This window comes from Drosophila ananassae, chromosome 2R (assembly GCF_017639315.1).
Source record: "Drosophila ananassae strain 14024-0371.13 chromosome 2R, ASM1763931v2, whole genome shotgun sequence".
NCBI lineage: Eukaryota > Metazoa > Arthropoda > Insecta > Diptera > Drosophilidae > Drosophila > Drosophila ananassae.
In genome coordinates, this window is record NC_057928.1 from 19,482,905 (window position 1) to 19,508,810 (window position 25,906).

General features: G+C 37.8%; 3 protein-coding genes across 7 annotated transcripts; all 3 read right to left on the reverse strand.

Annotated features, from left to right (window-relative positions):
- Positions 1-3,488: 3,488 nt before the first annotated feature.
- Positions 3,489-9,037, reverse strand: LOC6493002. Its single transcript, XM_032454267.2, has 3 exons — positions 8,712-9,037; positions 5,409-5,856; positions 3,489-4,247 (listed from the first exon to the last, which is right to left on the reverse strand). The coding sequence occupies exons 1-3, from the start codon at positions 8,712-8,714 to the stop codon at positions 3,679-3,681; spliced, it is 1,020 nt and encodes a 339-aa protein (XP_032310158.1). The 5' UTR covers positions 8,715-9,037; the 3' UTR covers positions 3,489-3,678.
- Positions 9,038-10,701: 1,664 nt separating this feature from the next.
- LOC6493001 lies at positions 10,702-11,737 on the reverse strand. The gene is made up of 2 exons (XM_001956797.3): positions 11,447-11,737; positions 10,702-11,389 (listed from the first exon to the last, which is right to left on the reverse strand). Exons 1-2 carry the CDS (start codon positions 11,498-11,500, stop codon positions 11,093-11,095), a joined length of 351 nt encoding a protein of 116 aa, XP_001956833.1. The 5' UTR covers positions 11,501-11,737; the 3' UTR covers positions 10,702-11,092.
- A 133-nt stretch (positions 11,738-11,870) lies between these two features.
- Positions 11,871-25,358, reverse strand: LOC6493000. Of its 5 annotated transcripts, none has more exons than XM_032454268.2 (6): positions 22,479-22,597; positions 21,550-21,862; positions 13,264-13,583; positions 12,724-12,890; positions 12,510-12,632; positions 11,871-12,447 (listed from the first exon to the last, which is right to left on the reverse strand). In XM_032454268.2, the coding sequence occupies exons 3-6, from the start codon at positions 13,325-13,327 to the stop codon at positions 12,379-12,381; spliced, it is 423 nt and encodes a 140-aa protein (XP_032310159.1). In that variant the 5' UTR covers positions 13,328-13,583; positions 21,550-21,862; positions 22,479-22,597; the 3' UTR covers positions 11,871-12,378. The 5 variants fall into 5 exon arrangements, with proteins under 5 accessions (XP_032310159.1, XP_044570393.1, XP_044570394.1 ...); XM_044714458.1 differs by having other exon boundaries at positions 21,550-21,936; positions 22,479-22,519; XM_044714459.1 differs by lacking the exon at positions 22,479-22,597 and adding an exon at positions 22,055-22,186.
- Positions 25,359-25,906: the final 548 nt, after the last annotated feature.

Sequence of the window (25,906 nt, forward strand, 5' to 3'; positions counted from 1 at the left end):
ACTACAAAAGTTTTCACACCAAATCAGGTTATTAGGAGGGTTTTATTTAATTAAAGTTAGAGTTATTCAAAAGGGGGTTTCTTATAATAAATGAATAGTATAAAGTTTCTTTAAGAATACCTAATAAAACTACTACCATCACTTTTATTTCATCTTAAAACTCCACATCGATCAACAATGTATGCCATGAATTTCAACCCAAAAGTTCAACTCTTCTTTCAAACTCAATGATCTCCTGGATATTCCTATCTTTGGAAAGTCGTTCGTGAGATGCTAATCCTGTAAAGAAATGCAAATCCTGGTTGGGGTCCAAAAGGTGCCCATTCAATGGAAAATTTCTGTTTTCAGAGCCTCCCAACAGTGCAGCAATTTCCACCCACTTGAGAGTCCAACTTACTTTTCAATGCAAACCATTTTTGGTTTTCTTTCTTTCCCTTTCGAAACACCTATTAGCACTTCCAGCCTCTATTGCATCAGATTTATTTGGTAAACTAATTAACATTAAAAGCAACTCGAAACAGTTGCATCATTGATAGATTCTGCCAAGTGGTAGAGACCTCAATTTTCACCCAAGATGGGGCATAAAAAAATGAAAGTTTTCTGCTTATTTACCCAAGTCCAGCCCATAATTGACAGATACTAGCAAATCACAAGCTAATGCTATTTATGTGTAAGGGTAGGGCCTACATTTAGGGCGCCATCACCCAACAGCCCCACGGAGACTGAAAAGAAAGTTTGCACAAAATATTGATACTTTTCAATTGAAGTTTGGAATGAGGTGTGACCGAATCGGGTCTTCCGATTTGGTCAACCCCCTCGACACTGCCCGAATTTTGATTAGGCTTTCTGGCATTACGAAATTATCCATTGTGAGCGTCGAATTAGCGAAGAATTCGTGATGAAGACTGCTGGCGACAAAATCGTATATCAATTTCACTTTCTTCAAGACAGTTGACATGCAATTAAGGAGACATAGGGCTGCCAAAGATGTCGCCAAGGTAGCCACTATCAGACAGTTGTACCTGCGGATATAGTAGTAGGGGGGACAGGTTCCCAGGCCATGTCCAATTATCATGTTAGAAAGAGAGTGAGAGCAGCCAGATCCGCTGACAGCATGTCTGCAGCCCCCAACTCCGGTTGCACAAAAAGAAATTAAATGCTACACTTTACTCATATTATCTTTGAAGGCTAGTTTTTAGAGGAGGTTTTTTGCTGCGTTCATAAATAATAAATATGCTGTGCAAGGTCTTACGTGTTAGATCTTAAAAGGTCTTACAATAATCCTCAGGATTGTACAATTAATTATGAATACATTTTGAGTAACATTTTTAACCTAATCAAGAAAATAATTGCCTTCCAATTCATTCAAAGTATGTAATAGCTTTTCAAAAATCCTAATTAATTAAAAACAATTGTCAGAAAGTATGAACTATTCAGAAAGTTGACTTTTTTCTTCGGTGCACTTGCACTTTACCAGCTCACTGTTGGCCCAGTGTCTCCTGGCCTGTCAGTTAGACGCAATTATCCACATTTTATATATATGCGGTGGAGACAAAGATGCTGCCCAGCTCCATTGCATCTGTCGATGCTCATGATTTGTCGCTGGCAAGCGGCCCCAACTGGCCAAATCAAGTGGACAGAAAAAACCTTTGGAGTATTTCAATAATCGCCATTGAAACACTTGCCCCTGCTGTTTTGCGTTAGAAAGCAGAGACGGCGGACCAGAGAAATTCACCGTGCAACTTGTATTTATTTAGTTTTATTTTTGTGCATTTTACCCGTTTATCTATTATATTTTTGCAGCCCAGACTCTTCTGAATTTGGCCTTATCAAGTTTTGTAGTTTAGAGTTTGGCGGCGTGGCCATTTTGTTTTTGGCACTGCCACTAATTAATTGCAACACTCTCTCGCGCCGACAAAGAAGACATCAACCACGGCACGGCAGTCAGTCAGTCCGTCAGGCCATCACCGGCCCACACTTATGACGGCTCTATGGCGCTTTGGCCGGTGGCTAATGGCCACTGGCTAATGGCTCGCCCGATCGGGTGTCCTTCTATAAATCAGCCAGACTGACAGCGAGGCAGTGAGCCAACGATCCAGATTCCATAACCAATCAGGTGGGGGGGGCTGAATAGGTGCGGCGACGTCATTACATGCTCACCAGGTCTGTCACAGATAAATATTTATCGTCCACTGGCACGGGTACTGGAAGGGGCAGTGGCACACGGACACGAGCTCTTCACCGCCATCAGCCAAATCTTGTTCGTTTTCAAATTGTGGCACTTGTTGTCGTTAAAGCTGTTTAATTGCCCGTCCAATTGCTTCTGGCTTCACTTTCTATGATGGCTAATTAACAGGTCCTTGTTGGAAAACACATATAAATATTTATCATACGCCCCATGGAACTTGTTTCACGTTGCAGGTCTTTCAAGTGTCTAACAAATCAAAAGACTTAGGGCACGAACTTGAAATGGAAGAGCATAATTTCGGGCTTTGGAGAAATAGTGCTGCAGACTTTTGGGGTGATAGTGAGGGGGTTTTGACTGGTTTTATTTTAGCCAAGACAAAAGCCTTTTATAATTTAAGAAATTTTTAAATTTTGTTTTAGGTTTAAAAATTATTATAAACTTCTTTTTTAGATACTTGAGTGTCTTAGAGACTAGAAGTTTTTCATTTTTATGTTTGTATAAAAGGAATAAAATAAATATATTTTTATAAAATTAATGTACCAAGTTTATTATTCTTTTATCTAACTTTTTAACAGATTCATGACACTTAATCTAAATATTAACTCTCAAATAGTTTTTTGACTTTATCTAGTCTCTCTTTTCATCCATTTCCATATCCGTCAGTCATTGTGTCACATCTGTTACTGTAACACGTTCCTCTTATAGTTAACACCATTTACATGCCCAGACGCTAATCCATCAATCAACAAGCCACTCAGCCGATATTTAATCTCTCAATCAACTAAACGGCTGCCGAGGAAAGTCGGCAATTGCTCGACCCTATATCAATTTGTTGCCATATTTAGGCAGCCAATCTTTCACTCTGGGCAAATATTTGAGCCAAATGAGATAGAAATATGATGCTGCCAAGCCTAAGTTGATTATAAATCGACTTATCCGCTTTTGAATAATTGAACAAAATTGGTTACTTGTTTCTTTTTTGCCTGAGCCGCTGAGCTACCGAAAAAAATAGCTGGCCATGTCAAGACATGACTTGGACTTCCATTTCAATGTTCGCGATAATGTCGATGATTAGATGGCAGAAAAGCAAAGCCGCAGCACACGCCCCTTGGATGCGGGCATAGAAATTTTTTGAGCTCCTCGGTGGCAGACACGTCAAATGCCCAATTAATCATAGACCCCCGAATCACCAAAAAGAAAGACTTTCTTCCGAGAGCTTTCGGCCAGACATCAATCATGATCTTCGGGCTCTTTAGACGTAATTGTTTCGGCTTCCTCATACAAAGGCGGTACACATTGCTGCATATTATGACTATTTATTACAAATTATCAATCGTTTTAGGTCTACTATGGGGAAAATAATTTAAATAATTTAATTATAATTAAGATTTAATTAGAGTCGTAACTAGTTTTAGGTGTACGTAAAGCTGCGTCCTCGTAAAGTCGCTGACTAAATCGCGGTGGTGTTTGAGGGAGACCTCAGCCCTTCTCTAGCGAATCAGACGCCTCGCCCGATACTTCGAGGGTAACAGGGACATGGGATCCGTAATGTTGGGCACGGCCACCTCTCCGGGAACTCCGACCGCGGGCTGCTGGTTCTCCGTGAACTGACCCGTGGGAGCATAAGCTCCGTACGGATCCGAGCGACTGGCCCAGCCTCCCTGGGACTCGTAAGTGTAGCCCTGTCCGGCCAACTGAGCCTGGGTCTGGGCATTGCCGTGGATGTGCAGATGGATTTCCTTGCTCGGCGGATGTCCGCCCAAACCGCCGTTACCACTCAGTCCTGTGGTGCCCCACGACTCCTTGCCATGAGGATTCCAGCCCGGATAATTGAAGGATGGAGCCGTGTTCTCGTAGCTTCCAAACAAGCTCGATTTCAGGGTTATGAACTTGCCCAGAATGGCAATGGCGTTCATCACGACCAGCACCTTCAGCAGGAACAACGACTTCATTCCAATGGCCACCAAAAAGGCAACCATGGCCGAGAGCACTCCGAACTTGAAGATGATGGGAATCAAAGCCATCTGCAGGCGACGGATTTTTCCAAAGGTACGGCCCTCTGAAAGAAATTTTATTTAATTAATAAATCATTTAAGAACTATAAATTGGTTAAAATCAAATGTCTGTCTTAAAAAATCACTCCTTCCAAGATAATCCATCAATAATAAAATCATTAAATCCTATAATGTAAGTCTTGAGTTCAAAAATGAAATTCCAGAGAGTTTATTTTCCTTAACTACTATAATTTCATCAATAAACAGACCTGAACGCCCAGCTATGCGAAAGTCCGATAATAAACAATTCGCGAAAGGCATAAAAAATAAATATATACAGCCTCACATAAAAAAAAATTCAGCAAAATATTTTCTCATCATTTAAAGATGAGCAAGCCGCGTTTTGTTGTCTTATTTAATAAATAATTTGAGGGGCTCTAGAAAAGATGCGGAAAGTGAAATTACAATACATACAGACAAAAATCCAAAACTCTATATATCACAGCTCCCAGACGTTTATTTTTTTTTTCTCATCCATGTTTGTTGTTAACACCTTTTAGCGGCTTTTTGTTGTTTTGTTAGCCGCTTCTTTTATTTGTGTTGAGGCTTCATTGAAAACGAAAGTGAATCAAGTGGCTGGGCGCTGGGAAATCGGCTTTGATTAGAAAAGCCGCTAATCAGTTTGATGGCACGAAGATGCAATCAACTTAAATGAGACCAGCAATAATTTGAAACAGAAGCACTAATTGCGAGGCGGGGGAATTCAATTTGAACTATTGAGATCTTTAAAAAAGTTATAAAGATCATTATGTAATAAATAAACCACATCCATATAACATTTTCTTTGATAATATAACTTTAAATGTAAGACTCTTAAGAAAGGGTATTGTTTGTTGAATATTTTTTGTTTAAGACTCATTGTGTGCCAATGTTTCTGGTCCACATAGATCTCAGTCCCTATTCTTAATATTCCTAATGATCCAAAACTTATATTAATGACACAGATCCTATCAAGAAAAGGTTAATCGTCAAACATCATAAAGATTATTTTAACTTCAAGCAAGATTTGTGAATATTAAAGTAAAATATTCCCAGTGACTCTTCACAAATTTCCTAGCAACACCGCCTTGATTTCGCTCGAGGCTGTCCCTGCTTTTGGTTCACTTTTTGTCTGATATTTAAATTTTTCTTGTTATCGTGTTTATTTATTTTGCTGGGGAACTCACCCACTGCCGAGTTGCCGGACGCTGGCTTCCCGTCGTCGTTGTCGTCATCACCGAAGAGGCTTTCACTCAGATCGCTGCGCAGCCAGCCCCAGAGAGTGCGGACCATGCCCCAGACACTGAGATCCGTGGGGTCGGTGGCGGCCTGAACGGCACTGGGGTTCTTGTTGTAACTCGATGCCGCAGCCTCTTTGTTTGCTCCCTTGGCCGGCTGCTCCTCCTCCTCCTCGTCGTCCTCATCCGCTTCCTCGTCATCGTCATCCTCGTCGTTCTCCTCCTCCTCCTGGTCGGCTTCCACCGCCGGCTCCGCCTCTGGTACCTTGTCGTCGTTCTGCTGCGAGGGTTTCTCGACCTTTTTGGTTATCTTGGCTCCGAAGGCAGAGCTCAGGCAGCAGAAAGCCAAGAGCAGTACCAGCAGTGAGTGCCGCGCACTTGAACTCTTTGTGAGAAACTGAAAGTGGAACCCATAGAGAAATTATATCAGTGTGTGTTTACCAAGTAAGTGGTTTGTCTCTCTCATTGTCCAAGGAAAGAAGAAGATAAAAACAAAAAGCATTTCATCATCACGGGTTTTCGGGCCGGGGTAATTGCGTAAACAAAAGACTTAGGAAACGAACCTGTTGCCACCTTGTCGTGAAACGCACTTTAGAATCCCATTTAAGCCCCTTCAAAGCAATAAAAAAGTGTTATGTCTTTGATCTTGGCGCGAAAGCATTTTCCATTTTTGTTTAAACTTTAAACAGAGCCTGGGACATTGTTGCGTAATCCCAAAATTTTTTTGGCTTTTGGGCCTTGCCACTGCCAGTGATAGCAATTTATATGTAAATTTTGAAACTTGCCAAAAATTTTATAAAACTGTGATTTATATTTAAAAAGCAAACCAGACAAAGGCAATTTTAAGCGGTTTGTGAGCATTAGCTAATAGTTTCAAATTAGCCAAATTTAATTTTTTTTATCCCAAAACAAACAATTCCAAAAATTGCATTGTATCCATAAGGGGGTTTTATTTAGATTAATTTTATAAAATTATAATTCGGTCACCAAGCGGTGTAAACAATAAAATATTTTATAATACCCCGCATCTTGTAAATATTAATGACACAGCCCATTACCATAAAAACCTACGCCAAAAAAAACCACAAACTCATCGAATATTTAACATTCCCACAAAAACTAAAACATAAAACCTTTAATGCCCCAAAGTGAAATTTAAATATGACCCACCAAGCCCTTATCTTCGGGCAAAAATTTATTTTCTAAGAATACTTGACGAAAAAAAAACAGAAAGTCATGGCTTTCCATTTTCAATTCACCTGCAGAATCTACACGACTCCCCAAAAAAACATAATTATTGTATCTAATTGGGCAGAAGCCGAGATGATTTGAAAAGAAAAGAAAGAGATTCCCCAATAGCCTTTGGGAATGTGATGGTTCCAAAAGAATCTCAGACCCAACAAAAGGTAAACAAATTATATGGAGCTAACGGTCGGCTCCATTCCCCCAAAGAATATCCATCAAATCGCCCTACAGACGCTTCAATTAACTGGGCCGAAACCCACAAAAATTTGCATGGCCAAAAAAAAAGCAGTGGCTTAAAATTCTTAACGCGATTTTCGTTCGGTTAGTTTTATTTAATAAAATTTTATTTATGGCCTATTGTTTTGACTGATTTCTTGTTAGTAGGGCAGAGTCTTTTGTGCCCAATTCGATTTGGTTAAAACTGTAAAAGGAAATCAATTTTGGCATGGCCTTGATTCACTTTAAAGCACGCGAAGAAAATTGATTTAAATTCCGAGGCGGAAAACAAAAAAAGAAATGCTTTCCCTCCCGAGTGATGCAACGAAGAGCAGAAGAAATGCTTTGTTAAATATCCATTTATGTGTGGATTAATTGATTTACATAATTTTCCAGTTGAGATTGACAGACTGAACTTGGTTTTCCAGCTTAGTTTCACTGGGCTATTTGTTTTATTCACAAAACCCGCACGTCCGGACATTTAATTAACATCTTCTGATTTGTTTCATCATCAATGTCGAACATTATCGCATCTGAGTCAGGCCGGGACAGACTCACTTTCATGGCAACTTCTCGGATATTATGGGTGAAATTTCATTCGTCTTTATCTTGTTTATATGTAAATATTAACCCAAGGTATTTGCACTTACTGACCAGGAAAGATTTCGCCTCAAAACTCCACCGAAATGATGCCAAAAAAACAAATCAGTAAACATGTGCTCTGAAAGATTGTATCTGTAGATCCCTTGGGGCTTTTTTTTGGGGGGCTTACTGGAAAATCTCCAATAATTCTCTCAATTAGTCAATACATTTAACAAATTTGCTGAACAATTTGCCATCAATTTGAAATCATTTCTGTCTAGCCTGTTATTTAACTTCGTTAATAAACAAAATTAACTTTAAATCGTAATAAACATTATTAGGCGCATTTTGTTATTTGAGCCAATCCACCCAATGAACTATTTATTGTTTGAATTATTAATTAGAGTACTCATAAAAGCCGCGAACTTTCCTTTCACGTGGGTGTGTAGCAGGAATTTTACGCATTTATTTCTCATGTCAGTAAATGAAGCCATAAAATCTTGGCTTTACCTCGAGTAATTATGCATCTGTGGCACGACTTTCTTTGGTTATGGCTAGGCTTCGTCATAAAAACTAAAATATGAGCTAGTAAAGTTGTTAGTAAGCCATGCCGATGATGCAATTAGTTGGCACGTGGTTGAGGCAACTAATTTACCCATTCGACGACCATTATCTAATGTCAATAAAATGTCGCAGTTCATGACACAGTATGGCGCACTATATATGAATTAATGTGCTGAGCTGCAAGCCAAGTTAATAATGGCCCGCAGATTTTAACCAACAATTGAAAACTGGCCGGAATGAAAACACGCCTTAAAAGAAAGTTTGTTTCTCAAAAAACGAGCGCCGGACAAACAAGTGATTTTTGTGCCAAGAATAGTTGGCATTTGTCACACTGGCTTTTTGGCCAAAATACATTTTGTTGGGCCTTTTGTTCCTTTCCATAGGGCAGATTGAGGAAAAGCGATTGGGGACAGATGGAGCGTGTCTAACATTTCAATTGAATGCAGAGTGAAAAATGTAAGGGAATTTTTCCTTTCAAACACTTTATTCTATAGACCATTTAAGGTAAAAATAATTCTTAGAAGATGTCTTCTATCGATTCGAATTTCATTCTTTCTTTTTTGATAAAATATTTGTTGTATTTAATATTTAAAGCCCTATTTTTTCAGTGTACTCTGTAAACTTGTCCCCTGAATTCGTACTCACCATATTAATGATTTGAAGACTTTGATTTTCAGATAATTGGTGTAGTTGGTGTATCCTGAGCTTATTTGTGATTGATGTGGACCACTTTCACGCCAAATCCGCGGCACGCAGATGTTGGCCAAAAAATTATACACAAAACTACCAGCTAACTAATACTGGCTAGCAGAGTATTGGTTTTGGCCAATGGAGATATGCAGAGATATGGCTTAAAATCGAGTTCGCATGGAAAGCGACTGCAACGCTTGAGATGTGCCCGTTGACTGCCATTTGGAGCTGGCCTCGGCCACCAGGTAAGATCTACCTCTGCCGACGTCTCTGCTGCTGCTGCTGCTACGGACCAGTCTTGGCCAAGTCAGCTTGGCGCTTCTTCGGCGTGTTTGTTTTTGCTTTTAGCCACTAGTTGGCACTCTCACGAAAACGGAGACAGCCGGAGCACACGCGCTCCCAGTTACAATTTCGTTTTCAACACTTTCTTCACAATTTCCCCTAAACGGCAGCAGCAGCCACCAAGCCACCGAGCCACCAAAAACTGCAAAGTCAATGTCTCTCTCTCTTCCTGTCTTTCTGGCCTTTATTACGAATTGTCGTGTAATGGCTCAGAGCATGAAAATGTTTCGTGAACGTGACAAGACGCACAACTGACGTCACAACTATATAGGTCCAGTAGTACTAATTACACTTCCATTGATCAGCTTCGCTCTAGTGATTAAAATAATAATTATTTATTTCAAAACAAAATGCTATTTTATCTGAAAATCTGGAACTTTTTTATGTTTTTTTTTTAACAATTGTATTATTTAACTTAATTTAATCAGATGCTTCTAAACACTTAAATGATTCATGATATAATTTTCCAAAGAAATATCAGGCTTTTATAAAAGCTATAACCAACATATATTAGCTTCTTAAAATTTAAAAAATCCTCTAATTTAAAACAATTAAAATTTCTTAATTATATGATCAAATAAATACCACAACATCCCCGTCTAATGAGGGAAAAATGTTAAACAATTTGATTTGGTTTGTTGCATTTTATTCACCACCTCTCGAAAAGTGCATTACAGACATTTGTAATTAACTAATTGGATCATTTAAAAGCAATTGAAAATAATTTAACAATTTTCCATTTCAACCAAAAGAGCATTGTGTCTTAGAGAAGCGTTTTTTGCTTTCTCATTTCGTGTTTTGACGGCCAAAAAAACATTTTTGCCGGCTACCTTTTACAAGCCGTCTCCGTCGTGATTGGATTGTCTTGACCCATTTCTCCGCACTGGCTCTCTCTCTTCCTCACCACATCATGGTCTCTCTTTCGTTTACGCATTCCCATTCACATTTCCCCAAGATCCATCTGTCCCAAGGTAATTTGCATGATAATTCCATGGGTTAAGGTTCTAGAATCTAGATTTTGGAGATGCCTTTTGTGGCATTGAATGAAAATGTTTTGATTTGTGATCCATAATTGTCACAGATCCACGAGGAGGTTACAGTTAAGCAGAACATTCCCCAAAAAATCAGGTTAAAGAGATCTTTTCACAGGCTGGTTGGTTGGTGGCACTTTATGATCGTACACTTTATTGGCATTACATCAAAAAAAAAAACTAAAAGAAGTTGCCACATTTCCAAAGTTACATAAACAATGCAGGTTCATTGCTCCGCCATGGTGCAGTCAGTGTTTTCCGTCTAGTCTGGGTTTAATCCACAAGGTTTATCCAAATCATTACATAATGTTGGCCAACTGGAACTCTAGCGATTGTATGTGAAAACCGTTAAGTACACCGACAACACGAGTTCAGGTTCAGGTTCACCCTGGGGTTGAGCTCTGGGTTCGGGTTTCTGGCTCACTTGACTTTAGTGTCAACGAAACCTATTCTGGGTCTTCCAAAAAAAAAAAGAAATATTATTCAAGAAGTAGCACTTATCGTAACGGTTCTCACACCTTTCGTGTTTGCTCACCTGTCGGGATTATCAATATTGAGCGGTTTATAAAATTTACATTTTTATTTGGTTTCTAGAAACAAAGATATCTCTTGTGTGGCTTTTTTTATAGCAATTAGGTATCTTATACGATCCAATTACATTTCCGTTTTCCGTTTTAGGTTTTTGGTGAAAGGCTGGGCCTTACCTTAGGGAGGAGTCTAGTTATTAATAGGAAGATTTTTAATAGGAATTTCTCACCATTCACAGTTTTTATTGAGAAATATCAAGAGCTAAGAGGAAATCTATGTTTACACAATAAATTCGACTAACAAAGTGCCAAACTTGACCTATATCTGTACAAAACCCTAATCTATTTAAAAAGCATAGTTTCATTTTAAATAAATATCATTGTTTTATTGAAAATATAAAATAAATAATAACAAACAAGTGCCCTCCTTGCAGGCTTACTTCTTGCCCCAATTGGATCCATAAATATTGGCATAATAGTTCCGCCAGTTGGAGTTACCCCACGAAGCATAGGGATTATAGTTGTTGGTATTATAGTAGGTGGGATACAGGTATTGGCCAATAACATAGGGCCAAATGCGAATCTGTGTATTGGTATAAGGATTCGGTGTCGTGTAGGTGCTGTAGTAATAAGGATATGGCGTGGTCGTATAGTAGTAGTTGTTTAAACTGGAGAACGTGGGACTCGGCGTATAGTAGGGATTGTATTGTGTATAATATTGGGCAGAAGCAAGCTATAAAAAGGTAATTTTTATTAATTAAAAATTCAAAAATATGTAGAAAATATTTACCGCCAAAAGGGATGCCGCCAAAAGCATAAAAGTTAAGCAGGATTTTTGTGACATGTTGGTAGAGACTGAGATGCGTTTCCAAACTGACTCTTCTCTACTCCAGCTTCTCTAATTTATAAAAATGTGACCGGTGAACAATTTTACGCCCCGCTGGCAGGTGCCAATTTTCCTGCAATTACCATTTTTTCTGTGGCTTCGACACTTATTGGCCATTTCGTCATTGAACTTGACTCATCCGGGTAACGTTCTGTGCCAGCAACCAGCATTCAGAGGGGTTGTTTACCCATAGAATGGACACAGACCCCGGTGGATTCCCGTGACGTGCGCAACAACAACTCTAATAGCCCCAAAAAACATATTTTAACAAATTTGTGAAAAACATTTTGTTTTTCGGTGAGAAATTAGTCAATTAATTAGACAAGCATTAAAGGCTAGCAATTGGGTTTTGTTTTTATTTCGATTTAAGATTGCTTACAAATATGATAGATTATTTGTAAATTATACAATAATGTGGCGGACCCCTTCGAGGTTGTTCCGGGTTCTTTTAATTCTTTACTTTTATTATTTTGGGGGGTGTTTAAATGGGATTTTGAAATACAATTTGTTTGTTTTTGAATTGGAAATGGAACTGGGACCCATCTCTATATATACAGTATATACACAACATCTCGTACACCTACTTTCGACTCAATTAGACTACAATACAAAGGTACAAAACACGAAACTCAACAAAATCGTCAACAAGGCGCTTAACTTAACTCATCTCACTTGCATGGAATTTAAAAATATATTTCTTTTTCACAATTACTCAGCGTTTTTCATACGATTTTTAATTTAATTAGTTATGTTTTTTGATTTTCTTTCTTATTTGTTTGTTTGTTTGTTTTTTTTTTTGCAGAGACAATAAATATTTAATTAAGAGCATTAACTTTTTAGTAATCCTCATCGTCTTCGTCTGGGGGATCTGTGGCATAAGTCAGTTCGTTCAGATAGAACCATTTCTATAAATGTTTTAGGAAATTATTAATTAAGAGTCATTTATGGAGAATTATTTAGAACCTACTGGTGACTCAGTGCAGTTGAAATTGTAATCCCAATCACAGATTCTGTACTCCTGGTTAAAACTCGTCTCATTGGCGCACAGATGTGGTATTCTGTTGCCCTCCTCATCGCACATGTGAAATATCTGGAAAAATGTTTCAATTTTTGTTTAAAATCATGGCATACTTTCAGGCACTTATCGTTGTTATTTAAGCTTGGCTTAAAGCTCTCCTCACCTGGCAATTGTATTCCATGTCGGCGTAGAAGCCCACGGATCGCCTCTTGCAATCAAATGAGAATGTTATGTTGTCTAAATTCGTCCATTCCTTCGTCTTGTGATTTTGAAATACTGGACTGGCTGGCTCCTGGCCTTGTACCGCAATGGCGGCTAACAGAAGAGGACCTTCAAGGGGTTAACAAGAATTTATTAAAATAGTGTTAAGAATTAAGATTCTATACACAAAAAGTAAAATGATTCAATTGGCTAATAAACTATATTTTGCACCTGCAATTCTTAGCACCTGTTCAATAGTTTGCCTTTTGTTTTGGGGAGCCCTCCTTTAGCCTTTTGTTTCGACCATGGCCAATTTTATAAGTTATTTGGCTCACGCATGCCCCAACACACTCCAAAACGGGCCAAAAAAGTGAGCCCCACAAAAATACCACTTGGCTAAGCAACGTGAACGGCTTAATCGACGCACTTAGCATTTAATTTGTGTCTCCGACCCGCCGTCAAGCTGAGCCGAGACTTTGTATTGAGGCCAATACTCACTCACCTAGTAATACGCCGGAAAGCCATAAAATTCTATAACTGTAAACCATTTTTGTGGCGGTGAACATTTTGGCTTGTATTTCTGTTTTTCCTGTCCGTTTTGGCTAAAAGATTTCGCCTCCAGGCCGCTCTGTTCGATATCACACTGAAAATCCAAATCACGATTGACTCTATCGCTCTTTCTCTCTCCCTCTGGCCACTATCCTTCTCTTTCCCGCACTCTCACTCGCTCTCACTCGCACTTTTGGCCGTTCGCTACGTGTCCATTGGGCTGGCTCTGTTTTCAATTAGGAAGCGTGTCTGCGGTTTATGGCCGGCACATGGCTAAAATGAGGAACGAAACAACAATGCATCATAAAATTAGTTTATTTGGAAATGGACTAGAAAGGTCATTCGAAGATAGTTTATATTATAAGAGGGAAAATTTAGGAGAGTAGGTGGTTTTAAGTAGTTTCTACCAAGTAGAAACCATGTTATGGGATACACATGGCGTATGAGTAATTTTTAATATGTAGATATCTTAAATATGAAATTTTTATGTTAATTCCAAAAAGAAATGGCTTTAACACATTGAGATATTATAAATAAAATTTGTATTTTTTGTTTTTTGTTAATTTTTTATTTAGATTAAACAATTTTAAACTTTTTTTTGGGTCAAACATATTGACTTGCCAATGGGTCGTATGAGTAATATTCAAATTTTTGACCTCCAAGAAAATTTAATTAAAAACTCTAAAAATATAAAAATGTAGCTTATAATCGGAAATTATATAAAATATATAATAAATCATAAATCTATTTTATCAAAAATGCTAAGCCAAGTAGTAGCTGACTCATGAGCTGGGGAATCCCCTGGTTTCTTAGAAGATTACCTTTAGAAATAAGGTTTTTTTCTTATAAATTAATAGAAATTAGATATGGAATGGTGGACGGCTACAAAAATACCAATTTAATCTTTCGCGCTTATTAAAAAATAAAAAATACCTCTAATGCGGCAAGCACCCATAACTTTAGCTTACATCTTAAAAGCCAACAATGATGAAATTCTATTGGCATAACTATATCGAAACTTCCTCCTTCCGTCATTGACAGGTTAAAGTGGGCCCCGGCAGCTCATTACAAAACCAGACAGTCGAGGCTTAGACGCAATTTACATGCCAAACCCACGCCAAAAATATATAAATACAAAATATGCTTTTTGGTTTGACTCATCAAGCCGGATGCCTCTTCGCTAATTGATTTTCTTCGACATAAAGTCTCAGAGATCATGCCAAATATGCCAATAAGGTGTATGGTCCACACCTTGTCTGTGGGCAACAGGATATGTTTTTGTTCAGATTTTGCCACTGACCCACTTTGCTGTCATTCAAAAAATCAAAATTCTATGCCTTGTGCTGACTAATCATTCGGATAAATTGAATAAATAAAATATTTCATAATATATCACATCAATCACACTCTGTCAAATTAACAAGAAACGTATTTGAAATGCTTTAAACGTCATTAAAAGACAATCAGTCAATGGCAGATCCAATCAGCGAAAAGAATTTATTATGCAAAGTCGTTAAGCGATTTTTGGCTGGTTGGATTGAAATATTTGCTATCATTTTGGCAGTTTTATTGCTGATTGTTTTTCTTCCTCATTTACCCTTTAAGAAGTGAAAGAAGGCCGTGTTCGACCTTGCAGACTCAATTAAATTGTCAACCGCAGAAGAATGGCCGATTCCCTTGATTAACTTTTCGTTGTATGTACTTTTGACTTGGAATGACCCACTCCCTGAATGGCTACAACATCTTTCACTTTGAAGCCCTCGGGGCCGCGGGTTAAATCCTTGACATTTTATTGCAATTTATGGCCAGTTGGATGCGTAGATGCCGTGTCGATTCGTCGCCATATGGCTCACGGAACATCCCAGACAAAATAATCGTAAATTGTTTTTTGTCTCTGGAGCCTCCTGCACAAAAATAATTTTCAGCTCCATCTCCAGCGCCAGCGCCAGGAGCTCAGGGAAACAAAAGTTCGAATGTCTGGGCTTTGGCTTTCTGAAAAAAATGAATGATATGCAAATTTTTCTTCTTTTTTTTTGAAGCTAAACCATAGTCCATGATGAAGTGAAGGCAGTCTTAAGGCGACGTAAAAGGTCATCAGTGCCAGGCAAAGCAAAAAGTCATCTTCACGCAAAAACTGGAAACAATTTTAGAGATGATAGGCCAAAATAAAATATTAAGAAAGAGATTTAAAATAATGGAAAATGTATACAGAACTCTCTTTATATTTTAGAAACTAAAAAACCTTTAAAAACTTTAGAGTACTAATTTTTCTAACTGCAACAAGTAGAGGAACGGATGCGGGTCCAAAACAAAGAGGCGCCTCCAAGATGACACAGCATCCATGACTTGTTCGAAGCCTGTCCATTTGGTCATCTTGTCCGCTGTCCGTTGTCCGCTGTCCGTTGTCCGCTGTCCGTTTTCCATCTTTCACCATTTCAACTGACCAGGGTTGTCGCTCAGTGTCATCTCTTCTTGCCCCCAAGGCAGTGTTGCCTGTTTCCGTAAAGTGGACTTCAAAAATATTTCGAATCCCCCCTTTTTGGCTAATGGGAAAACACTTAAATGAACGCCTAAAGATCCTTAAGAGGCTTCAGCTTCAGCTTAAAGGTAATTGATTTTAACGGATTTCATAAAAAATGTTTGGCGCATATTTCGGTTAAGTAATTGAGTAATAAGCCATTAAGTTTCAAGTCACGTGCCTAATTTTTATGACCATTTCTTTGTCATATTAAATTGGCAAGCTTTTCACATATTTTAAGCAATTTAAATTATATGAAAACATTGCTTTATAAGTAATAATTTTTATAAATATTTTTCTTAACAATTTTTATGCAAACTCTTCAAAAGCAGATGAGGCACCTGGGTTTCCCCGTTTAAGCTCATGGCATCGTCACTTTTGACATTTTCTGACAAGCGTGAGAAGCAGCCTCTAGTCTCTGGCCCTCCTCCTCCCCCCAGAGACATGCAGGTAGACCCCATCTGGCATGGTCCATCAATTTGCTTTGGCTGGTTGACTCGATGAGGCCCAAAAGCCGGGTTCTGTAAGCCACCAAATTCCAGCCTGGGCCGAAAAACTAGCAAGTACATTGCATTCTGTGTGCTTGTCTTTAAGCCATCTGCATGCCACAAACATGCAAGACATTTTTTTCTTATTGTATTTTGGTTTGTTGTGCTTGAAACAAAAAAAAACCAAAACAAAAAAAACATTTTGAAAGTCTCATTTTACATTTTATGTTCGGACGAGGTTTCGTTGATTGGGTTTGCGGCTAATTCGGAAGTTTGTTGGCGTTGCCTTGCGAAACATCGCACTAATTTGTTAATTTCTGACGCGTAACCGAAGGCGCAATGTTTTATGGCTTTTCGGCACTGTAAATTTATGCAAATTTTGGTTTTTCAAATTATATTATTTCTTGATGAAACCCAACACCAAGGCGGAAAACCCAAGAAGAAAGTTTATGAGCAAGGTCGTTTACAGATGAGGTTTTTGTAAGATAGTTTTAAAAGGAAATTTAAGTTAGTTTGGGGGTTGGATTAATTTCATTTTTTTGTCTAACATGTAATGCATTGTATAGCAGAGATTCTTAAGACTTGATATATAGAAAGTATTTTTGAGAAATTGTTTCTCGGAAAGCAAGTAATTGAAAAGATTGAAATACAAAGCATAAAGTTTAAAAAACCTGTATATTAAATTTAAAATGGTGCTTATTCTTAAAATGTAAAAAGGTAAGTATTCTTTAAATTTTAAACATTCTTTATTGTTTTCTCTTTAATCGATCAAAACTGATAGTCCGGTAGTCATGCTTGTTATAATGTAACTAACTAATAATTGTTTCTTAAATTGAAATAAACTATCTATCTGCTGATAAAGTAATAAAAAAAAACAATCTCAAGCATATAGTTAACAAATATCCACTTTTTTTTATTTTTAGTTTTTTTCTTTCCTCAACAAGTGCAACAATGTAAGATGAAAAGACAAGAAACAAAAAAAATGAAAAAGGAAAAGCCGAGAAAATTATTTCACTTATGTATTTGTTTATGTGGAAGTATGTGTTAGCTGCAGCGGAAGCGTTGCTAATTGGCGGAACTGCCGCTCAGCAGCTGCAGAAAAAACTACAACAAACAATAACAAAAACAAAAACAAAAACAAAGACAAAAATATGTTGAAATGACGACGATGATGACGACACCTGAGATGGCTTATTGCCACCGCCCCGCCGAATCGGATCTGGCATCGTATATCTCATCGCATCGTATCGGATCGGATCGGATGGAGCACTTACATAACCCCAAAGACGGTAAACATGGCCTAATCATCTCATCCATCCGACTCCCAAGTAGCGGTTAGCCAAATTGATTAGGCCGACAGCGTTGACACTTCCACACATGGACATTTTTTGCGCACAACACACATTTTTTGTTAGAAAACTGAAGCCGAAGCCCGAAGCTGAAGCTAAAACTGAAGCTAAAAAAAATGGATGCCTGGACGTTTAATTGAACGGCAAGCCAAATGAAAAACTTGTTAGCCTGATACCAGATATACCGGCCAACCCCCCGTGTCTTCCTGCCTCTTCCCCCGAAACGCTCCGCCCGGCGCCTCACTTCCGCCCCCTCTTCACCCGGCCACGACGATTATTGGCCTTGAAAATTCGGTACGCAGAAATGCGCTTAATGCGAAAAATCAATATCGCCAAAAAACACACACACACACACACATCAGAGGCACACATATTAAGGCCAGTAACAGCAAATCAACAAAAAACTTAAAGAAAAAATAAAAAAAAAATAATAATAATACTCAGAAAACCGGCTCGAACTCGGACGTGTACTAAACGAAGCGATCAATGCAAATTTTTAAATGAAACAGCTATACCAAAAACCCCAAAACATTTAACATAAAATTAAGCAGAATTTAGAGCTTAAAAATGTCTGATATCTATAAGATTACTTTTTTTAAACCAAACACATAACATTTTAATTCCATTCATATCTCTCTCACAACATAATTGAGTGAGGCAATTAAATTTTTGACAACTTAAGCCGATACTTTAATAGTTTATTTTGGGTTCAGTGCAACCCAATATACCACTAAACGAAGTGATAAATAATGATATTATTGATCTAAAAGAAAAGAGGAAATACCACTTATTTTCAAAGCTAACGAAAATTAAGGAGACAACTTTTTCGAAAGCGGGAAAATGTAAACCAATTAAAACTGAACCAAAAAATAACAATTATAGGCCTACAAAAACAACAATCTTTCAACTTCCTTAGCAACCAAATTTATTAATTATTTTTATTGTTTTGGGAAGAGAAGGCGGAGGGGGATGTGGAAAGCAAACTTGAAAGGTCGCACCAAATCAATAATTAATTAAAATTCCATTAAATGCGGCGATTGGACGAGACCGGACCGGCCAAGAAGTAGCATTGATCGATCGATCAGACAATGCCGATTCAGTGATTTAAATGCCATCAGCTGGTGTGTCGGACAACCGCAGAAGCAACAGCAACAATAGCCAGATCAGCTACCGATCTGACCAGAGATATATACATATACATATATACGTGAGATCCCAAGACGATGTCCATCCGTCAGCATTAACATATCGGCAACAATCGTTACAAGGGCATAACATCATCTATCCATCGGTTGATGATGCCGAACAGCCAACAAAATAAAAAAAAATCCTACATACTTCAGTTATCTGGACAGATAGCCATTATATGTGGCATATATACAGATATTTTTAGATTCGATTCGCCGGTAATTTGCTATGGTAACATCACTCATTGAGGTTGATATTGAGAGGAGATCGACAACTCATCCAATTTGTAGTGCGAATTTTGCCCTAAAGCTATGCCTTTGAAGTGGGAATTAACCCTGCCTCCTCGAAAAATAATAATCATAATGAGATCTTGTTGCCATGGAAGCCATAGAAGATGGCCAACATCAGAAGCATTTTTATTTTATTCAATCTTGAATGAAAAGTTAAGCCTTAAAACTTGATGAACTTGGCAGATTGGTTTCTTAAAGGTGTGATTTTGAGTTATGATTTTATATTCGAAACCTTTTAGTCACATAAATTGAAACTAATTCTTCTTTTTTTTTGTAGGAAGTCGAAGCTGCTGAAGCTTGCACATTCATCTTAGGTTGGCTTTTTTTTTATGTTTGCCTTAAAACTAGTTCCGATGATCTGCAAACATTAGTGCAAAATTTATGATCACCGATTCTAAAATCTTTCCGTGACGATCGCAAAAAAACACTGCATAATAAAATAAATCGGCAGTGACGCAAAACCGTAAATCCATAATTTCAATGAATTATTTAACATAAATTGAGGAGTTTATTGATTTTAATTTTTTTTTATTTTTGACAGTCTAAAATATTTATATTTCTAACGGGAGGAGGCTTCACTTGACATTTACGGATGTCTGGCAATTCTAATTCTGGTTTGATTTCTCAATTGCTATTGTAACTTGAACCTGTTTTTTATTTCTTTTTACTCTGTTTTTTTTTGTTGACTCGACAAACCCTTTTGGTCGAGTTCAAGGCTCGCCACGTGTCGTATACGTGATGTGCCGGCACTTGAGCATATCCACAATCCACACATTGCAGTCACCACCCCGTAAACGCTTTTCACACAATTAAACAGCAGCAATTGCCAAGAGCCAGCAGGCAGCATTAACTAACTGACTTGTAATGTGGCAGCAATAAATTTTATGTAAATCGCTGACTTTTTTCTCCGTTTTTTTTTTTTTTGTGTTTAGTTTAAGTTTTATTGCAGCCACAGAAGAAAACGGTACTGAGAGCTCAACAATGCAAATAAATTACGGCTGCGGGCCTGAGTACGGGTGAGCTACGGGTACGGATACATTGTAAACTGATGTGCAATTGAATGCAGAGATGTACACCCACACTCGCACACACTCACATAGATACTAGCATTTATTTTGCAAAGATTTTCCAAGAATGCAGCATATGCACAGGACCAAATTGAAGATACTTTTTAAAAAAGATAGTGATTTACAAAAGAGTTTCTTTTTTATAAGATATTTAGCTAAGTCAGGCAATCATAGATCTTTTTTGTATACTTTTTATATATTTTTTAAATATATTACTTTAGTTTTCAGTGTAATGAACCTGCAGCAACCAAATAACAAGTTATTTTAATCCAAGTCTTTGATGCAAGGCTTTAAGTTGTGTTTTTGTTCAAAAATCTATCCAAGAATGTACAATAAAATGAATTAGTAAATTTTGCAAAACTAAAATAGCTAAAAAATTAAACCGGCTGGACGAAACAGAACTTGCTAATTAAAAAAATGGTCTGATTTTATAAAAAATGGAACATGATTTCGCATAATACATACTAATGCCAATATATTTAGTCAAACAAACTAGTTTCATTTCAGTGATAAGGTCAAACAATCAAATTCAAAAAATATATAAACAAGCAAGTTGGTTTTTGACAAAATTTAATGGAAAATAAAACTACAAGTTCATACTTAAAATATTATTTTGACACACAAACATATATGTATATTCTACAAATAAAAACACTATAATTAATATTAATGACTGCGATAATTTATGAACATTTTTTATTTGATGTTTAATAATTTCATGAATAAAACAAAACTATGGTCCAAGATTTATGAAGAATTTAACACATATTAATTTTAGCATAATTCAGTTGTTCATCAAAAGATCAATGGGTAGAGAATGAAAATATATATGTTTTTCAATTATTTTCCAAGAGATATTCTGAGCTAAGAGGACCCCCCATTGGGAAACTTGTTTAGTTATTCTTTTGCATATTCATGTGGCACATGCGGCTAAGCTAAGAGGCTGGCTACCAGCATTGTTGAATTATTGGCTGAATGGCAAAGTTTAAACAATTGGCCCGGCCAAGATCCACTCAAATAGCTATTGAGTGACTCTTAATGATTGGAGGCTTACGCAAATTGCTCCGATTTGTGACAAATTTTCGATGTTTTTCGGTGTTATTGGGTAGGCATTGAATTATGCTAATGATGCCGATAGCGATACATCATTATGTGCGTGGTGAGCAGATCGTTATGTAAGTGATCGGTTTTTGGTTTTTTTGGTTTTCTTCAACTCGAATTTGGAGCACGCATTGTATAAGAGCTATACTCTGCAGCCTGCACTTTGCAAGCCAACAAAAAAACAAAAAATAAATAAAACAAAAATGTATACAAAAAAATTATCAAGACGAGGGCCTACCTTGTGTCTTTTGGAGGTTGGAGGTTGCACTGAGGCTGGGTAAATCCAAATCAGATCCAAACAACAATAATAACAAAAACAACAAGTGAGTGACGAAAAATCCGCAAATCCAACAAGCGAAACCGAGACTCGAGGGGCACTGCAAACGACTTTCTTGCCAAATCTTTGAGGCTGCCGCTTAATTATTTTTGAAAACGCATTTGCATAAGATTTTCTCGCTGCTATATAAATATATATGTATATATATATTTTTTGTTTGTTGATTTTTTTTTTCTTGTTATTTATTTTTTTTTTTATGTAATAAACACTGTAACTGGAAAAACTATATCTATTACGATGGCGATTTCATCGGCAGTTGTTGCTGCTGCTAATGGTATTGCTATTTCGCTATTTCACCACCCAGAAAAAAACAGCAACAATATATCTTTTATTTTATACATCTATCTCTATATTTATATATATATATATTATATATAGATAAATATTGCTTTTTCTTCACACGCACACACCGACACGGACAATCTTTGAGATACACGCGCACGCCTCGCCTTGCCTTGCCTCGCCGCGTATCCGTTGGATGCAAAGACAAAGACAAATCAACAACCGTTCGCTTTGGAGCACGTCGCACGAATAAAACGGCTAAAACGGCCCAAAGACCAGGCCAACCAAGCCAAACACTTGACGGTCCGCAAAAACACACAGTCAGAGAGGCAAAAATAAAAAAAATACAGTAAAAATAAATAAAAAAAACTGAAAAAATCCAACTCGAAAATACAAAATACAAAGTCAACTGCAAAGTCAAAAGACAGGCGCGAAATGAAAAGTGTTTCTTGGGGCTTGTCTTTGGTTGTTTTATTATTGTTTTTGGGTGTCTTATGTTTTTTTTTTTTTTTTGGCCAATGCATTTGCTTTTGGCCTCGTTAGCTTACGGTTCGAAAACTTGGGGAGACGGTCGTGAAAACGTTTGCAAAGTCAGCGTTCAACTGGTTCGCAGGCCGCCGCTCAAATTGGTTTTATACGCGGATCGTATCGGATCGGTTGCGATCGAAACGTATCCGACCGAATGCCAGCTGAGTGGTGGCTGTTTGCTGTTGGCTGCTGGCTGAGCAGCGAGTATCTCAGAGATACATCCGTTGCATTCGCAATCGCCGAAGAGCTGCTGGTTGGTAGGTTAGTTAGTCCATTGAGGTAGGTTGAGCTCTCACAGACTCCGCCAGCCCAGAGCGTGGTGGTTTCTTGTCGGTGGTGCCAACTGGTTCCACTTTGCATCAATTTTCCCCCAAGATCCGCTCGAGTTGGATTTTCTGATTCCCGCAGTCATGGTTCATTCAAAATTCAGCCACTTCATCTGTAAGTTCATGGCTAGACAAATATGCGAATACTGATTAACTAGTTCTATATAATGGCCAAGACTGTTGACGCATTTAATGGCCAATAGTTCTGGATTGGACCTCTCAATACACTTTCTCAAGGTGATTCTTAGGGGATTATTCTGAGATCTATAAAAAAAAGAGATTTTCTAAGATAAGATAACAATTTATAAGAAGATATTTTCACAGAAATCTAACTTGTTTCTATTATTTGATTTTAATTAATTTTAAATGGCAATAGACTTCCAATATTAGTTGCCACAATTGGAGGGTATTCTAGACCCAGTCTTGCCTTTGAGTGCGACGTCCTTCCTTTCTCGTTTTTAATTAACATAATTAAAATAAAATAAAGGCGAGCAAAACCACAGAATGTATAAAATGAAATTAGCATGAGAACAACTTTTAGTTTTTATATACTTTTAATTTTTGCTTTTCTGTTTCTGTTTTTGGTTTATTTTTTGGGGATCTTCTGTTGTGTGAGCGTTGTTTTTGGAATGCTGTTAACTTAGCGTCAAGTTCATCAAACACGTCTGATTTGGAGCCCGCCCGCTCCAACTGGTTGCTGGTGACCACCACCAGTGGTCCACCAGCCCCTCCGAGTCTGAAATTGAATCTGAATGCGAGTGTTTTGTATAGGGGGGGTTTGTCGGGCTAGTCACCTGGTCATTTGAATGCCAAAGGCATCGCACGCTGCTCTTTTCACATTTGCCGTTGCCCGTTGCCTTTGCCGTTGGTCTTTTGGCTTTAAAAAGCAATTTATGATGAGCGCGAACAACAAATTTATGACCAACCAGCCGACTCCGACACCGACTCCGATCGGAATCACGGAATCAGACACCGACCCAGGCGAATGATGCGAAACTCTTTTTGCTTAAATGTCAAACTAATTTAAGCCAGGCGATCCATTAAAACTGGATTAATTAAAGCCGCAACGGCAGTCACAGCCAAATGAAGCCATTGATAGTGATCAAGTATCCAAATTGTATATCTCTACGACTTGATGGCTCTCAAGCTCTAAAATCACTGACTGGTTGGTTGATTGATTAGATTATTAAATGAAGATTGTACATCCCATTCATTAGCTATATTTTGGCAAAAAGTTAACAAATTAGTTAGTGGCTAGTGGTAGTTGTTTAACAACTAATAACATCAATCAATGGAATAGTATGAGCTACTTGAAGGGACCTTCAAACTCCATAGAAATTCTTACAAACCTATATTAGCTGTAGCCATTGTGTGATTCACAGACAAATTGCTTTTTGAATGGTCTGGTATTAGACTTTATTGAATGCCTGACTAATAGATCATTTCAATAGACTGACTGATTGATTATGGCCCGTATGTACTGGCGCCCAGAGGTTGTCATTCGATTGGCAGTTCCGCCAAAGATCTGTGTCTCCTGGTCGAGTCTGTCTCGTCGAGTGGCGTGTAATTAGCACACTTTGCTTATATAATTACTTCAAATATTTTAATTAACAAGTGGCAACTAGCAGGGCGTATGCGCAATACCCGCTGCTCTCCGCTGGTACTGCACTTGGTCTGGTCAATTAGAGTCGAGTGGCCCACAAGTTGTGGCTCATTTCCAATACGGGCCGCAAAACCCGAAAAGGAAAGGAAAGGTGTTGACCTTGTCAGGCCAGCACGCACCTCCGAGGCGTTAACTCACCTGGTTAGCCTTCTTCTGCCCAAAAGACTTAAAGTCTTTTTTTTATAATTTAAAACAAAACCAAAAATGAAATAAAATAAAATGAAATATATGCCAAAATGTCCAATGAAAACCCTTCAGAAGCCGGTCCGAAAAGTCAAAAAAAGTGAAAGTTCCCCCGTATCATCATCGAATCGTCCCTAAATCATTTCAAGTTCAAGGTTTTTTGGTCACTGGTATTTAAGCATATTCACATTTCAAATGTATCTTTTGGTTTATGCCCACATCTATATATTTTTTTAACACTTATAAATATATATATATTTGCGGTAATTTCTTGACATTTACCGCTTTCGTTTAGGGGGTTTGTTGTTGCCACACTTGATCGCCGAAATTATGTCCATAATTACACTGATGTTAATCGATTTTTAAGTTGTAGGTATACCCCAGCCGAGTTTGCTCTTTTTTTCTTAATATTTCGTTTTTTTTTTTTGGGGAGCGGATTATACAACAAATCTTTAACACCTTGCAGACAATGGAAGTTGCGGGCTTTAACGCTTTGAATTGCTTGCTGACTCGAATTTGAATTGGTTTTCAAATCCACTCAGTAAATTAAATCGTGTAGATTCCATTCGACGGGTAATAACCCGTCCAATGTTGAAAGTCAATAAAATATCAAGTTTTAATTTATTTTTATATATTTTTCGTTGCCAAGCAGCCAAAATGTTTGCATTCAAAGCACTCACACTAACTGCTTGGCTATTATCTAGAGCATGAAATCCAACTGACCGCCTCACTGGATCTCAACTGGACTGAACTAAACTGGACAAGTGGCTGGTGGCCAAGAGATTGCTAACAGCTAACAGAATCTACCAGATTTCGATCGGATTCGGATCCGAACGCCTTTTTATTGCACTACAAAGTGGATAAGCTTGTCATGAGATTAACTAAAGCCATTTGACTTTATTAGTTTTAAGATAATTAACTTATATAGATCCAGTAGAAAACAAATGAATTTTTGATTCTTGACCCAAACTCTTTTCTCATTAATTGCACTATTTATTAGCCAAAAGAAACCTTTTTAAAATAGATTATATCTTCCAGATAGTAAGCCCCATTCACTGCCATTCCACCCACAATTTGTTCAGCTCCTTTCCTTTCGCTAAATATGCCCAAATAATTCTGTCCACACTTGCCCAATCAGACCCGTTTCCGTAACTAATCTGTCTGCCGGTGCAGTGTATTGCAATTTACCTAAGCAGCATCCACCGACAATAGCGAAGGAAAATAAAAAAAACCTCTGCAGCAGCCAATGAAGTCAATTACTCAATTCCCCCGCAGG